The following is a 17,323-nucleotide window of genomic DNA, read 5'->3' as shown; positions in this document are numbered from 1 at the left end:
CGCTTCCCAGATCCAAGATAACCTTGTCCTGGTACATTGATTTGCAACATACTTCTGGGAGCAGAGCCAGAGAACAAAAAGAAACATTTCTATGTAAAAATCTGTGAAGGGGGAGAGGGAAGAAGGGGTTTGGGGAACAGGATAAAAACCTGATGTAAAATGCTTTTTGCTGCAGCCTGTCTTTTGTGAACTGAATCACACAGGTGCCTCTGCAACAAATTTTCCTACCCATGGATTAAAAAAGGCTACAATAGTGAGGCATCTGATCAAGGCCTGTATTTTAAAATGAGCTTAAAGATTTGCAAATGTTTCATGCCAGGCAGAAAAGCAGCTGGCTAAGTACTTTGGCAGTTGTTTATCCTCCTGGACAAGGGCCCCCCTGATTTATAGTAGTAGCAGGAGACAGGTTTCTCAAGGTTGTAAAAGGGAAATACAGGCTGGGAGCAAAGGTTACACTGACCCTACATATTACAGAATACAATCAAGCTGCAAAAACACTAATTAAGAGTTGGTAAATAGTAAGATCTCTGTTTAGATAGAACTTAATACCACGAGCCATTTGTTTTGGAATGCAGGGGCAACAGGGACAACAGGGGCAAAAGGTGATCTGGTAATTAGGGTGCCTTGTCGAGGCAAATGTAAGATATATGGCTACTTGTCTGCCATTTATGGATAGAAGGAAATATAGCTCTTTGTCTCCCATAAAAGGTAATAGGAAATGGGTGTATCTTTTATGATTGGTTCTAGCAAACAGCCAATAGGAATTTCAACCAGGCTGATTGAACAGAGGCAGCCAAAGGAGGAGCAAGGGGGCTGGTTTGAGGAAATATAAGTGCTGGCCATCAGGGCTGGAGGGCAGGCAGAGCTTTGGTAACCATATACCACTGTGCCTATCATTTATTTGTCTGACAAATAAATTATTATTTTAATTTCTCTATTGCTGCGTTGAATATTTCATTCCAGCTAAGCGTTAACCACAAGCAGAGTGCTACAATAGTACTCCATGCTCCACTAACTTCCAGATGGGATGACTGCAATGTATTCTACAGGGAGCTTCCCTTGAAGATGACTCAGAACCTTCAACTAGTCCAAAACACAGCGGCCAGATTAGTTGCTGGGGTTTCCATTAGAAGGCCTGTTCTAAAACAGCTGCATTGGCTGCTGGTTCCTTTATAAGCTCTACATCTGCTCACACTAGCCTTTAAAGCCCTAGATGACTTGTGCCTCAAATAATTGACAGACCACCTCCTTCCCTACACACCCCTTGAGGTGTTACGTTCAGCAGTGGAAATTCCACCTCCCTCTTGAAGTTCAGAGGTGGCGGCAGCCCCAAAGAAGGCATTCCCTGTCGCAGATATTAAATATTGCGCAGTCTGAAGCGACTGGAAGCATAAGAACCGACTCCTTTGGAAATGAAACATTGCTGAGGCCCACGGAAATATTATTCGAACTTTTACTGGCAAAACTTTATTTACAACAGAATTAAAACATCAAAAACATCCATACAATGTCTTGTGCAGTGCAGCACAGGCTTGGCACCTTACAAAATATGAAATGTTAAGCAATATTATCACTTGTCAGGGTCAGAGAGGAACTAACAGCCACCACCCTTTCAAGATGGCGAATTTGCAACTCAGTAGCTTCGTCACCTGATCAAAAGTTCACTTTGATCAGGTTCACCTCATCAAAGGTTCACCCAGGCAAACAAAGCAAATTTCTACATTGGCCAATCAGCTTTCAACACCACAAACACAAAATTACATCCCGCTCAAGTATCTGCTTATTCAGCAAGGCTAACATTTGGAGTTTTCACACATCTTCTGAACCAGATGAGAACTAGTTATCGTATTATTTTATTATTGACGAAGTATGTACAATTAGTAGGTGCCACACAAAATTTCAAACAGAACAGCTTCTGTCTGCAGACATGCATTTAAAGATTTTTTTAAAAAACAAACAAACCAAGACACCATATAGACTGCTGGAAATGCAATTCATTATCTCATATTTTAAATTATTTGATTATTATTTTTTTTACATACCATTGCAAGAAGAGCTCATAAACACATTCATTATTTTTCACCATTCCCCATAGCATTGGGAGGTGGCCCAAGAAAAAGCTGCAAAAAAATGGTAAAGGCAGAATTTAAGGCATGTAAGGCACACACATACATGGAAGATGCAGTCAGGTGAAAAGGAGGACATGGATCCTGCCCCTTTAATCATTGTCAAGGGTGGTTGCACAGCCAGAAATATGATGATGATGATGATGATATTTATTATTTATATCCCGCCCATCTGGCTGAGTTTCCCCAGCCACTCTGGGTGGCTCACAATCAAGTGTTAAAAACAATACAGCATTAAATATTAAAAACTTCCCTAAACAGGGCTGCCTTCAGATGTCTTTTAAAGATAAGATAGCTGCTTATTTCCTTCACATCTGAAGGGAGGGCGTTCCACAGGACAGGTGCCACTACCGAGAAGGCCCTCTGTCTGGTTCCCTGTAACCTCACTTCTCGCAGTGAGGGAACCACCAGAAGGCCCTCGGCGCTGGACCTCAGTGTCCGGGCAGAATGATGGGGGTGGAGATGCTCCTTCAGGTATACAGGACTGAGGCCGTTTCGGGCTTTAAAGGTCAACACCAACACTTTAAATTGTGCGCGGAAACGTACTGGGAGCCAATGCAGATCTCTCAGGATTGGTGTTATGTGGTCTCGGCGGCCACTCCCAGTCACCAGTCTAGCTGCCGCATTCTGAATTAATTGCAGTTTCCAGGTCACCTTCAAAGGTAGCCCCACGTAGAGCGCATTGCAGTAGTCCAAGCAGGAGATAACTAGAGCATGCACCACTCTGGCAAGACAGTCCGCGGGCAGGTAGAGTCTCAGCCTGTGTACCAGGTGGAGCTGGTAGACAGCTGCCCTGGATTCAGAATTGACCTGCGCCTCCATGGACAGCTGTGAGTCCAAAATGACTCCCAGGCTGTGCACCTGGTCCTTCAGGGGCACAGTTACCCCATTCAGAACCAGGGAGTTGGAGTAGGGCTGAGCTGTGTGATTTGATATTTAAAAAAAGGTAAAGGACCCCAATAATTAAATCTAGTCACTAACGACTCTGGGGTTGCAGTGCTCATCTCGCTTTACTGGCCGAGGGAGCCGATGTTTGTCCGCAGACAGTTTTTCCGAGTCATGACTAAGTCACTTCGGGCGAAACCAGAGCAGTGCACGGAAGCGCCGTTTACCTTCCCGCCGGAGCAGTACCTATTTATCTACTTGCACTTGGATGTGCTTTCAAACTGCTAGGTTGACGTGATTTGACATACAATACACAAATTCTATCACCAGCCAATAACTCCTCTCCAGATTTACACACAGTCTTGCTAATTTTATGGGTGGAATGAGAACAGTACATAGACTATGGCAGTCCCCGCCCCCCAATTATCTGCCAGCTGAACAGGGCAAACTTGTGGATCCCATCTTGCAGAAGAGGCATATGTCTGGAAAATTCCAGCGTGTTAAGAACCAGAGACTTACAACATCAAGACTCAGAAGAGTACCCAGCTGTTGGACTTGACTTTGATGGAGCTGCCTGTGGAAATCCCCACTCCCTTGCTCCCCCCTGCCCAGACCACACCTAGACCTTTCCTTCTCTCAAATACTGGGGTTACACAGGAATTCTTCTTGGGGCAGCAAATTATTCCAAAGGGAGGGGGCAAAACACCAAGAGATGAGTAGGAACAAGTGAGAATGTTGGCCTTGCCTCCTATCTCAGGTTCCAAATATTTTACAACTTTTTTTAAAAAAAGGAAGTTGGGAATCGGGTGCCAAGGTTGGCAGTCCCTGATTTATCACATCAGTCTATGTCCCTTTAAATGTGTTTGTGGGAGGAGGGTTATTGGTTTGCTTTTTATTTTTAATGTGCATTTCATGTTCTCGTTTTGTATTTTTATGTTGTGATCTTCAGATGAAGGGCGCTATACCAATTTAATAATTAATAACAGCAATAGTAGTAATATCCCAAGGAGCTCAAGAGGGTGCTGCATGTTTTCTCTCTTCTCCATTTTAGCCTCACGGCAACCCAGAGATGAAGGTTAGGCTGAGACAGTGTGTGACTTGCCCAGTTCCATCTAGAGAGCTTCAGTCTAATACTCTAACCACTGCACCACACTGCCCACTGCCCAAGAAACAAAAGACAGTTGCCAACTGTGGTGTCTATGCTCATTCTAACCCAGCTCTTGCTTCATATGTAAGGTTTAAAAACTATCTTGAGTTCTTATTAATATCTAGAAGCGTGGGTCTAACTGCAAGGGGCGAGGAACTGCACCCAAACCTTCTTTGTGAAATTGCCTGGACTTCCACAAGCTGGGAAGGAATCTGAGGGGGTGCAATTTTAGTTTTTTGGCATTCTGCAGGGTGTTTTGCTTTGGGGGTGGGTGGGTTTTGGCTTCAAGTCTAGGCCAGCCTTGGCCCCCCCTGCTACCTGGTACATCAACAGTGGACTGCATTGCAAGATTGCCATAAACTCCTCTCTGCTACAATGTGGTCCCCTCCACAGTAGACTGTACTTGTATGGGGGGGGGGGGGTTTAAAACATTATTTAAAGCTCAACATTGTTCATGCAATAAGATCTGAATCTGAAACAGCAGGAGTCTCTTGGCACAGCTCTTGCTTCTATCCCAGAAGAGACAGGTGGAATACTACCAGACTGCCACTAATTTCCGACACGATTCAAACACAAATGCAAGTTCCACAATTCAAGCTGATCTGCTGCTGCTGTTGCATAACAAACAAACAAAAACCCAAACGACTTTTTTATGTTCCTCGGGATTTATTTGCACAAAGTTTGCAAAAAGCTTGGACAACACCTGCTATTTATTGAGTATTCACTGCAAACTGTACGCGGGGAGATTGTAGATGTTGCAAACAAACCGGTCCATTTCCTCCATGGCTTTCCTTATTGATGAAAAAAAAACGGGGGGGGGTCTGATTTGGGGAGAGGGTTCTTTGAGCAAGTAGAACACCAAACCAACTTCTACTGTGCGACATGAATTTGCTCCAGCCGGGATCTTTGCCAAAAGCAAAGAAGCGAAAGGAAAATGAACTGGATAGCGCCTGACCAAGATGAATCATAAACACGTTGCTTGAAAGGGGGCAGTGGAGTGGGGGAGGTTGAACCTCTAAATCCTAAACCCGCCATTTACGAGAGAGTAAACCCCGTTGAAGTTTGCTTACTTTTGAGCAAACATAGGCATGCGCGGAAAGTCCCCTTGAACATAGCAGGGGGCTTCCTTCTGCGTAAAAACGCACGGATTGTACTGGGAAGAAACCAGGAATGGCACTCTTTGGAAGATTGCTACCCTCCAGATATTTAGGGCTACAAGTCTCATTAACCCCAGCCAGCATCGGGGTGGGGGATCCAGAAAGGTGACTGCTGCTCTGTAGTTTATCCTGCTTCCCTGGATAGAATCGGGAAAGGAAACTTGTCGACGCTCCCGCTTCTTACCTCGCCCTCGGTACGCTGGGGATGTAATCGTATTTCATATGGATAGATTTTAGGTAGCAGCAGTAGAGGCCAAACGCCAGGAGGGACACGGCCAGCAAGAGGCGCAGCAAGCCCCAGATCACCTCCAGCGCCTCCATGGCGGCGGAGAGCTCAGCTTCGGCAGGAGCGAAGCCAACATGCACCTCTGTCAGGCAAAAAAGGCCTTTAGACTGGGAGGAACCAGCGCGCAAAAAGCCTTTCCCTTTAAAGATACAGCCCGCGCGCAATTGCTAACTCAGCTGGAGAGGCGCATTCCCAAGCATCCATAATGGTTTCCCCTAGGAAAGAAATAAAAACCCGGTCAGTTTTGTGCAAGTGGTGCTCACATCGGACTAAACTGGGACTGAGAGTCTTAATAATAATAATAATAATAATTTATACCCCGCCCATCTGGCTGGGTTTCCCCAGCCACTCTGGGCGGCCTCCAACAAAGTATTAAGATACAGTGGTCTGAAAAGCTTCCCTAAACAGGGCTGCCTTCAGATGTCTTCTAAAAGTCTGGTAGTTGTTCTTCTCTTTGACATCTGGTGGGAGGGTGTTCCACAGGGCAGGTGCCAAGGTGGAAGGAAGGATGCACGTCCAGCCGCGCGCCCCGGGAAACTGCTGAATGGAGAATTTGGTCCTGCAACTCGTTTAGGATTTCCTCTCGTGATTTAGGGCGGCCTCTTTACACAAAGGACCCTTCTGCTCCAGCGTGTGCCCTCCCACATCGGAAGGGCTCTTCTCCTTGCCAAAGCAAAAGAGGAGCGAGGGCATCAGCCGGCGGTATTGAGGCGGCTGCTCTCGGAACTGCCCGGCTGCCATGGGGGCTCTAGCGGCGATCTGGGGCTTGCTGCACCCTCTGCTCGTGGCCCTCCTCGCTGTCTTTGTGTTTTATTGCTGCTACATCAAATCAGTCCACATGAAATAAGACCACATCCCTGGCCCCCCCAGGGCGAGGTAAGTGACCGGCAGGAGGAGGTGCTCGGTGGGAGGAGGGAGGGCGCATTGTGGGGATGGGCTGCTTACAGGAGTTCCCTAATTGGGGTCTGTGGGCTTCCTTCAGGTGGTCTGCAGTTGTGTGGTTGCATTAAAATGATCATACCGGTTTCTACCTATGCTTTTAGGGCTCCTTTTTATTTCTCTTGTTGCACAACAATTTCATTTCAAATTGCAATGCGATAAAATGAGCGGTAAAAAGAAGCAAGAAAAGTAGAATTGAAAGTTGTACAACTTCCAGAAACAGTGCGTTTAAATGGGCATAATTTTTTTTTTAAAAAAACCCACCAATGAGTGTTTCCTAAGCAATTTCCAATTTTCATATGTTATTGGACATTGGCTGCTGTCAGTCCCAACCAGTGTGGCAATGGTCAACAAGAGTGCCCTTATTTAGGGTTCCTCAGGTAGGCAATTCCACTCTCCCCACCCCACATTTTCCTCTTTTGCCAGCTGACACATCTGGCTACAGAACATGATGGGTTTTCATTAGGCTAGTTGTGTGTGTATGTGTTGAAAGGGGTCTATTTAGGTTGGCTTTCCCACCTCCAGGATTGTGGCCACATCCGGACCATGCATTTAAAGCAATGTTCCTTTCCCTAAAGAACCATGGGAACTAGTTTGTTAAGGATTCTGGGAATTGCAGCTGTGCATTCCCAGAATTCTTTGGAGGAAGCCATGTGCTTTCAACGTGTGCTCAACATATGGTGTGGACCGTGACCCTAACGTTAGGGCCGGCCCTGTTTCCCTGTCTTCTGTCACTAGTGAAGCACAGTGATTTATGGTGTGAACTACAAGCTGGGAAGTTCTGGAGCCACACACTCTCCTGGCGCCTTTGGGCCAGTCACTATTCTGTCAGGCTCAGCCCCATATTTGCAACAAAAGAATAAGAGTCCTGGCCTATCATACTGGTTTGTTGCAAGGATTACTGACACAGAACTTCTCCAGCCCATGCATGAATGACCCCAGCAATACACAGGAGGGGAAAAAACAACACCATTCCTCCTCCTCATGCTCTGTGTGCATGCATTTTTTAAAAAATAGTTTTTATTGGAAATTTCAACATAACAATTTATCAAAAACATATCATCCTCATCCCCCCCCTCCCCTGTGTGCATGCATTTTGAGTCTCTGATAGTTTCTTTGGGCATGAAAATAAATTCCCCGTCCGGAATATTGGGTCCAGCAAGCTTCCCAGTTCAGCTCCGTATCCCTGGAAGCTCTGAGCTGGCCTAGCAGAATAATGCAGCGGTCCTGAGTCCATGTGAGAAAGGGATAAATCAAGTCCAAAAGACAGATCGGTTCTTATCTCTAGAAGCGTTTATTTACAAGCCATAAATCCGTCTTTCCATCGGAATTTTCCTGCATTCTCCGTGCTTCCAAAAGCACACAGACACAGCCTGTCTGTTTAGCTGTGTCTCTCAGCGTCTCTCGGTAGAACTGAAAGTAACTCTCACAGACAAAGCCTGTGACGTAAAGCCCTGCTTCCGGCCCCTCCCAGATGCAGGGCACCACGGAGTTTTAACCCTGTCTGTTCCAAACTCCACACCCCCTCTTGTCCTGCATCTGGGGACAATAGCCAACAATGCTTTCCCCATACACAAACCCTCACAGAACTCCTCGTGCTTCTGGAAGGTTAATGGTTTTGCGAAACCATCAGCGAGGTTCTTGGTTGAGGGACAGTATTTCAGAGCAACTAGCCCCTCACGAACGCTCTGACACACATTTTGAAAACGTATGTCCAAATGTTTGGTTCTCGCCTTGAATTGCCCCGTCTCAGCTAATTTAAGGCACGGTTGATTGTCTTCATGCACCACAACGGGCAGACAATCCTCTCCACAGATTTCCTCGACCAAACACACATAGAACTCCAACTCTCTGCAAGCATCTGATAGCGCACTGAACTCAGCTTCAGTAGACGAAAGCGCTATGAGACTTTGCTTCCGGGACCTCCACCAGACCTGACACTGATTTGCGATCCTCAAGGTTAGCCCAATCCGAGTCCACCCAAGCAGTCAGCTTGACATCTCCTTGAGCTGACAACTTAAGACAAAAGTCTTTGGTATCTTGCAGGTAACGCAGCACCCGCTTTATACCATTCCAGGCCTGCACACTAGGACTTGAGGCCTCTCTACTGAGCAGATTGACAGCAAACGCTATATCTGGTCTGCTCCACTGTGACAGATATAACAGACTACCCAGAGCTGACTGAAAGAGCTCAGTGTTTTCGAACACCACACGTTCTACTTGCTGACACTCCTTTACAAAACCAGCCTCCATGGGCGATCTGGCACCTGCACACTCAGACATCCTGAACTTCTCAAGCAACTGTTCAATCTTTCTGGCAAAGCAAGAAGCTTCCATCACTTGCTTTTGTGATCTGCACGCCCAAATAGGATTTGACATTTCCAAGCTGCTTCAGCTTGAACCGCTTTCCAAGCTCTCTAGCAAACTTTTCCACCTGTTTACCTGTCTGTGCGATCATCAAAAGGTCGTCAACAAACACCTGGATCACTTCCTGTTTTAAGCCTGACTCTTTAATGTAAAGACAACTGTCTGCAAGAGATCTCTTAAAACCTAGCTCTTCTAAAGCTTCATGTAGGCACATATTCCAATTCCTGGCAGATTGACGTAATCCATAGATGGATTTGTGCAATCGCCACACAACGCCTGGCTCACTGACTTCAAACCCTGGAGGAGGAAGCATGTACAACTCCTCCTTGAGATCTGAGTTCAGGTAGGCGACATCTACATCAAAATGGTTCACCTTCCAACCTCTCTGTGCTGCTATCGCCAAAAGCATTCTCAGAGTCTCCGCTCTCGAGGTTGGCGAATATACCTCTGTGAAATGGATACCCTTTTTCTGTGTGAATCCTCGGGCCACTAATCTTGCTTTATACTGTGGTTCTCCTGCTTCTGTGGATTTCAAACGGTAAACCCATCTGCAGCTAACAGCTTTTTCGCCCATCGGCAACTTCGTGAGAGAGAACACACCTAGAGACTCCATTGAGTTCATCTCCTTCTGCATCGCCTCATGCCATTTGCTAGCTTCTTCCTGAGGCAACTTCTGAACATCCTCAAAGGATTCAGGCTCACATCTAGCCACACCAACCCAGACACTAGTGGCTTCATACCTTTCAGGTGGCTTTCCCTTCGTTGATCTAGCTGATCTCCTCAGCGTGAATTCTGGAACTGCGCCTGATTCACCTGGATCAACTCTACTATCCTCTGTGTCAGACACATCCCCCTCTGACCTGCTGCGCCGTTTCGGGCGTACAGCTGGTTCTGCTGGTGAGGATGGTGCACTCCTTAGCTCAGACTTGACAGTGACCTGTGGAGGGGTCCTGGGACTCCCTTTTGGAGAAACTGGTGCTGGACCCTGTTGCTGTGGACTGCGCGCATCGGCAACAGGTTCAGCTTCGCCTTCCTCCTCTTCCTCATCTGAGTCTGACAGAACATCTGGGTTCCTGTGAAGACGCTTCCACCCACTCTGCTCGCAAAACTCAGCACTGCCGCTAATAAGCAGCTTAGACTGGTTGCCAGTAGGGTATGCGAAACGCCACGCCTTTGAACCCGGCTCATAGCCCACAAAGATCATCTTCCTAGACCTTGGCTCACCCTTTCTGCGCATGGCTTTTGGAATGAGAACCCAAGCCGGAGACCCAAAAACATGAAGAAACCCCACCTTCGGCTTCTTCTGATGCAACAAGTAATACGGTGTGTTGCCTACACTGGAATTGTACACCCTATTCTGCACAAAACATGCTGTCCGATAACTCTCTGCCCAAAAGCGCTGTGGCAAACCTGAGTCTGCCAACATTGCATTTGCAGATTCCTGTAATGTGCGAAGCTTTCTCTCTGCAACCCCATTCTGTTGCGGAGAGTAGGGGGCCGTCAATCGATGATTGATACCCTTCTGCCTGAAAAACGATTGCAGCGCAGAACCTGTGAACTCCCCCCCCCCGCGATCAGATTGAAAGGAAATCACCCTGGTAGAGAACTGTAGTTCTATTGCAGTGATCCAATCCCTGATCAATGTAGCCGCCTCTGACTTGCATTTAAGCACAAAAACCCAAGAAAATTTCGAAAAATCGTCAATCAGAACTAGAACCCACTTAGACCCAGCTAAAGAAGGTGTCGGCATGGGTCCTGACAAATCTGCATGGACAAGTTCAAAGGGTTTGCTTGTCCTCCTCTCTGATCTGGGATATGGGCAAGTTGTGACTTTCGACTGCTCACAGGCTTGACAATCTAGGTATTTGTCACAAGCCTTGAACCTACAACCAATGGTGTTTTCGGCAGCCTTTCGCACAAGCGACCACCCTGCGTGCCCCAATTTTCTATGCCATAAATGAATACAACCATCGTGTGGTGGGACATTTGCACACTGCACATGGGCATCTTCAATGGACTCTCCACTAGCCCCATTTTCCACCAGCCCCATTTTTCCACCAGTCCCATTTTCCACTAGTCCCATTTTTCCACCAGCCCCATTTTCAACAGGCATCTGCACCAGAAAGAGCCTGTCTGTTCTCTCAACGCTGTAGATCTTCTTCCCATCCCTGTAGAAGGAACAACAAGTGTTAGAGAAATGAACATCGAACCCAGCATCATTTAAGGCTGTTACACTTAAAAGAGAGTGCGCAAGCTCTGGGACAACATAAGCTTGCACCCAACAATCCAAGAAAGAACAATATAAAGACCCAGATTCAGTCAGTGGTCTCTTAGATCCATCTGCCATTTTGACATTTTGTCCAGATTTAACTGTCTTGCAGTTCCTCAGGAGCCCACCAGATGGCACAAGACAGTGAGTCGCTCCCGTGTCTATAATTAGAGATAAAGTGTCTCTCTGGCTGTCTTCCAAAGCTGCCATGGCAACGCTCGCACCCCCACTGGGGTCTGTGTCAATGCCAGTGTCCATCCTGGTTGCCATGGTTACTGCACGGCTGCTACTGCTGTTCCCAGGCTCTGTTGTCTGCGAAACGCTGCTTATCTGCCTTCCTTGCAGGTGGCTGACCTTGCATTCCAGAGCCTCAGCAGAACAATGCCCTTTGCTGTTGGACTTCGCCTCAAAGCACAAACAACTCTTGGAGACTTTGGCTTTCTCAGAGCTCATGGATCGGCCTGCACCCCCACTCCTGGGTGCCACGTCGCCTAAGGAACAGCTTGCCACTGCTTTCCTCTTTCCAGCTCCCAGCCTTTCTCCAGGACACAGATGTGTTGAAGCATAAAAACAGCTCCCCAAAACAGCCCCAGCTTCTTCTGGGCTTCTCTTAGCTCCCTCTGGGCTTTATGGGCGTTGCTCAGCCCCTCCTGGGCTTGCTGCTCCCTTTGGGCATCTTCTAGCCCCCTCTGGCCTGGCTACTACTGCTTTCTGACATGCAGTCTTCAGTGCCTGCCACGCGACCCAGGGCTTCTTCCCTTGGAGCTCTGGCAACAGCCATGCATGAATGCCACCCTTTAAACTGGCTAGCACCCTCTGCTCTCTCTCTAGAGCATCAGCCACGTCTGCTTTGGGCTGGGCCTGGCCTGGATCAGCTTGCGTGCATTCCCACAGCTCCTTTCCCTTTAGCCAGTGGTACATGTGCTCACTCCAGGCCTTCCAGTTGGCCCCATTGAGCCTTTCACCGGGGTAGCTGTCTTGGCCCTGCTGTGCCTGAGCAGCAGCCATTCTCCTCCCCCCGGGGCTTTCAGCGTACTCACTCTGCCAGCAAGCTGGACGTCCGAAGCAGCCGTCTCTCTTGGCTTTTGGCTCCGCTCCCCAGCATCTCCCACTGCCTTCCCTGGCAGGAGATCACAGCAACTCAAAGCTGGCGTTCTCCTCCCTTCTCACACTTGTCAGGAAACACGTAACACCCATAACCTTTGGGCATGAAAATAAATTCCCCGTCCGGAATATTGGGTCCAGCAAGCTTCCCAGTTCAGCTCCGTATCCCTGGAAGCTCTGAGCTGGCCTAGCAGAATAATGCAGCGGTCCTGAGTCCATGTGAGAAAGGGATAAATCAAGTCCAAAAGACAGATCGGTTCTTATCTCTAGAAGCGTTTATTTACAAGCCATAAATCCGTCTCTCCATCGGAATTTTCCTGCATTCTCCGTGCTTCCAAAAGCACACAGACACAGCCTGTCTGTTTAGCTGTGTCTCTCAGCGTCTCTCGGTAGAACTGAAAGTAACTCTCACAGACAAAGCCTGTGACGTAAAGCCCTGCTTCCGGCCCCTCCCAGATGCAGGGCACCACGGAGTTGTAACCCTGTCTGTTCCAAACTCCACAGTTTCTGGGGATACATGTTCGTTTGTGGATGTTTTGATGGCCCCTGGGGATACATATCTTTACTGTGGCTTTCTCAGTGTGTATATAGCTTCCCTTGGGTCATTATGTTCCTTGTTATAAGACATGCATTGTATTGTGAAATTGGTTGTTGAGGTTGCATAGGAATTCCTGCTTACTTTGACCTTGGTGTTCAACTCCTGTAAGGAGCCCCGAAGGTTTTCATCAAGTCATGCCTGACTTATCTTAACGTTGCAGCTTTTTCTTCGTTCACCTGCCACTCGTTTGGGGAATGATTAAAAAGCAGGAAGTTTATTACAATCTCTTTAAGCAGTGGTAAGTTATTTTGCGTATTCAGACAGCTCGAAATGAGAGGCTCTGCACTGCATTTACTAGACCAATGTAGTTAAGACTGCTGGCTGATTTATTTTTCCAGTCCCTCTTTTTTTAGTTTCCAATTTCCTGTTTGCTTTTGGTGGTGCTTTTAAAAGATGCACTAGAATTGCTATTCAGGGCCCTCCCCTGAGCCTTTAGTTAAAAGCTAAACCTCTCATTAGTGCTTGTGGGTCTGCATCTTTGCTGTGCACAAATACGTAAGTACATGGTAAACCATATAAGACACCATGTAGCACACATGTGAGATTTTGACCAGCTTTGGCCCATCTGAAGCTGAAGCTGATACAGGCTCGTCTTCTCTGGAGCCCAAACAGAGCATCGTCACACACAGCGGAAGATAAGCAGTATGTGCCATATTCTTAACTTTATTTACACTTCTATGCTGAGAGAATACAAACATGTATCTTGCCTCTGCGAGAGCAGAGAAGCAACTCCTCTTGGAAACAAAGAACATCTTCTCATAGGGGGTACAACCAATCGCTGAAGATAACCTGCGATTATAACTGTAAACAAAACAAGAGAGAGATTCAGCTTTTAAACCTTGAAGCAAAGTCTTCTTTGCCCTCTCACAAAGTCCATTCTGCCATGGCGAGCGAGGACTAGACAAATCGTGTTGAATTCCTTTCTCAGTCAGAAAAGCTTCAAACTGCTGAGAAGTGAATTCCCCCCCATGATCAGTGAAAAAAGTCTTTATCTTTTTACCATGAATATTTTCCAACCAAGCACAGAATTCCTTGAACCTTGGAAAAGCCTTTGATTTCTGCTTGAGATTGTACACATAAATATACCTGGAAAATGCATCAATGAGAACCATGAAGTACCTGTTTCCACCCAAAGAGGGCGATAGTGGACCAACCAAATCAGCATGAACAACCTGGTATGGTTTTGTAGCTTGCCTACTAGACACCTTACCTTTCGCAGCCATTTTCACCTTGTTTGCTGCACAAGCCTTACACTTCATGTGGTACCTGCAGGGTTTAGTAGGCATACCTTCAACCAAGGCAGGCATTTTAGATACTGCCTCAAAATGCAAATGACCAAATTTCTTGTGAAAATCATGAATACATCCTGCATGCAAACTTTGGTTAGAACCTGCAATGCAACAAGTTTCATCCTGCACATCATCATCAAAATACAAAACAAACAAACGATCAACATATTCAGCATGCAATACATAATTGTTTTTCTTTGTGATGGTGCACTTCTTGTTCTTGAAGGAAACCTCAATTTTCCGTTCATTCAGCTGCACAACACTGAGTAGATTGTGTGTGGCATCTGGAACGTAGAGCACATTGTGTATCGACCAAACTGTGAAGAACAACAGTTCCGTAGCCTTGACTGGGGATCGCGTGGTCATCCGCCTGGTGAATCGCATCTTCCTGTGGTGTAAAAGACATGAACAGTCGCTTGTCGTTGCATAAATGTCTCGTGGCTCCCGAATCCACGACAAAGAAAGATCTAGACGTCTTCTGGACCTTTGCAACCTTTGGAGTGAAGCATGAGACCATTGCCTTGTGCTGCGTTGTCCTGGACACCGGACCTTTGCCTTGGCCTTGGCCTTTTCCACGCGATGAGCTTTCACTGCGCTGCTCTGTCTTGGCCCTGGGAAATCTGCATTCCCTCTTCATATGGCCTAGACATCCACACGATTAGCATTTCACTGCCTTCAAAGCCTTGGCGCCATCTGGTGGTTCCACTGCATTCTGGGATGACGTCTGTGAAGACTCCCCCTTACCCATGCAACTAGCACCCCGGCGGCCTGCTTCATTCAGAATCATGGCAGTAACATGGGCTACTGTGAGCTGAGCAGTTGGCTGAACAGCAATCTGAGTGGCAATGGACTCCCAACTTGAACCCAAAGAATGTAGTATCATGAAGGAATACACAGCCTCTGGAAAGGTGAGTCCTCTCTGTTGCAGCTCATGTCTCAGATTCTGCATCTCCATCAGATGTGTACGCACATCTGCACCTTCAGCAAGTGCCATATCATGCAACTTGGCATAGTAGAACAAAGAAGCACCAGCTTCTGTCCTCAAATGAGCCTCTCTCAAAGTGTCCCAAATTTCTCTGGCTGAGGTCTTATCACGCAACAGACAGAGCTCTTCTGGGGAGACTATCAATGTAAGTGTTCCCCTTGCTTTGGAATCCCTAGCTGCCCATTCATCTGTTATTGGAGCTGGGGGGGGGGCGTCTGTAATAACTGTAAACAGACCTTCTTTTCGCAGAAGACCCTCTGCATAGAGCACCCAGTTCGCTTAATTCTTTTTATTGAGCTTAGGAATCCCACAAGCATCAGCCAGCCTTGCATTAGCCATCTCTGCTGCTCTAAACAAGCTGAGTCTGTGTTTAGCTGCTTCATTCCAAAAGCTCTTTTAAAAGCACTTTTTTTCAAGCCTCTGCCAAGCAGAAGGCTTTAAAAGTTCAAAGTCCAGCCATAAAGCCATTAATTAGGAGCTGGCAGGCTGCCCGGAGCAATGAGCACATACCTCTCATCAATCATCTTGACGCGCAGATAACGTCCAATCCGTCCCTCTGCCACTGTTCCGATCCTTTGTTTCTTTGTTCCTTTGCCAGCGGCCATTCTTCAGTTAGATTGTGTTTTTCTGGGCCCAGAACAAAAAATGTGAGATTTTGACCAGCTTCGGCCCATCTGAAGCTGAAGCTGATACAGGCTCGTCTTCTCTGGAGCCCAAACAGAGCGTCGTCACACACAGCGGAAGATAAGCAGTATGTGCCACATTCTTAACTTTATTTACACTTCTATGCTGAGAGAATACAAACATGTATCTTGCCTCTGCGAGAGCAGAGAAGCAACTCCTCTCGGAAACAAAGAACATCGAGAGAAACAGTGAAAAACAGGAAACCAGTGAACGTCACATCCAGTCTCCCATTCCCGTGGGAACCCAACAGTACTCTGACTGTGGAATGCAAAACAATGTCCCGTGACAAGCATTTTGCTGCACAGTGAAGGAAACAGAAACTAACATCTTTGCTGTGCACAAATACGTAAGTACATGATAAACCATATAAGACACCATGTAGCACACAGTCTGACAACTCACACGGACCCTTCAATTTTGCTGTCTGAGGTGAAAGGGGAAGGCATGAGCTGCCCACTGCCCAATGTCCACATTCCCTTGTTGCCCCAGCCAAAGCCTCTCTTACTGGCGTTGCACAACTGAGGCTCCTGGGTTGTTGCAAGAAGCCCCTGTTGCACAATCTCGCTAGAACTTGGAAGCCGCAGCAGCTGCTTCTCCTTTCTCCTCTGGTGGTGACGGCAGCAGGAGCGCATCCCTGGGTTATTATTCAGTGGTCACTTTTTGTCTTCATAGGGCTGAGGAGTATGGACCAGTCCTGCGTTTAAATGCCTTTCACAAAGTTGCATTATTAGTATCAGCCCCTGAAGGAGTAAAGGTACGCTATGAAACATTATCTCTCCTAAGACTGAAAGCGAACGTAGTATAAAAAGAGAAAATGGAGCCCTTTTTCATAACTGAAACGGCAGACGTGCAAATGAGCAAATCAAATGCTATTTTGGCTATTGGAATTGTCCACTGTTTTTTTTAAAAAAGGCAAAAAAATGTTTTTAAAGCACAGCACGAACATTTATGCATTCTTCCCTTTTAATTGTGTTTTCATTTTTTAAAGTAACATTTTTATCCAATTCAAAATTATTCTAGGAGTGGCTGGCTCTTTTGAGTGGAGTGGGGGGACATCAGCTAGTCTGAACTGTGTACAACGTCTGCTTTAAACTTGTAGAACAATCTACAAGTACGTCTCCACAGCAGAGGAATAGGTATGTTTTGACTAAGTTCAGCGAAAGTGCTTCCAGTTTAGGCCCTCACTATCCTAAAAATAACTACAATATTTGGTATTTTAATGCAATGCAATCTTTGTCGATCACTCATAGCTGGGTAAGATTGTCTTCCATAAACACGATTTTAACAATGATTCCGTAAGTGACTGTGGAGGCCAATTCTGGATCCACACATCCTTCCACAGTGGGGACATTGGGTTCCGGGTGGGAGTTGATTAGGGTGAGGGTTTGCCAAGTGTTTGCGCCTGTTGCTCAGTCCCTGCTCCTGCCAACCTAGCAGTTTGAAAACACGTCAAAGTGCAAGTAGATAAATAGGTAAGGTAATAAATG

General features: G+C 46.8%; 1 protein-coding gene and 1 long non-coding RNA gene across 3 annotated transcripts in view; one reads left to right on the top strand and one right to left on the bottom strand.

The window, feature by feature from the left end:
* LOC307200287 (cholesterol 24-hydroxylase-like) overlaps positions 1-5,688 on the bottom strand; it is a 40,577-nt gene extending 34,889 nt beyond the window's left edge. For both annotated transcript variants that reach the window (XM_079948784.1, XM_079948785.1), the window contains exons 1-2: positions 5,500-5,688; positions 2,043-2,120 (exon numbers count right to left, since the gene is read on the bottom strand). In XM_079948784.1, coding sequence (XP_079804910.1) covers positions 2,043-2,120; positions 5,500-5,636 — 215 coding nt within the window. In that variant the 5' untranslated portion in view covers positions 5,637-5,688. The remainder of the gene's footprint in view (positions 1-2,042; positions 2,121-5,499) is intronic.
* A 309-nt stretch (positions 5,689-5,997) lies between these two features.
* Positions 5,998-16,592, top strand: LOC307200818. The gene is made up of 3 exons (XR_013832439.1): positions 5,998-6,477; positions 13,039-13,116; positions 16,509-16,592. It is a non-coding gene; the product is annotated as an uncharacterized lncRNA (long non-coding RNA).
* The last annotated feature ends 731 nt before the right edge of the window (positions 16,593-17,323 follow it).

Source organism: Podarcis cretensis, assembly GCF_951804945.1.
Source record: "Podarcis cretensis genome assembly, chromosome: 1".
Taxonomy (NCBI): Eukaryota; Metazoa; Chordata; class Lepidosauria; order Squamata; family Lacertidae; genus Podarcis; species Podarcis cretensis.
The sequence above is the reverse complement of the archived record's forward strand: the minus strand, read 5'-3'. Positions and strand labels throughout refer to the sequence as shown.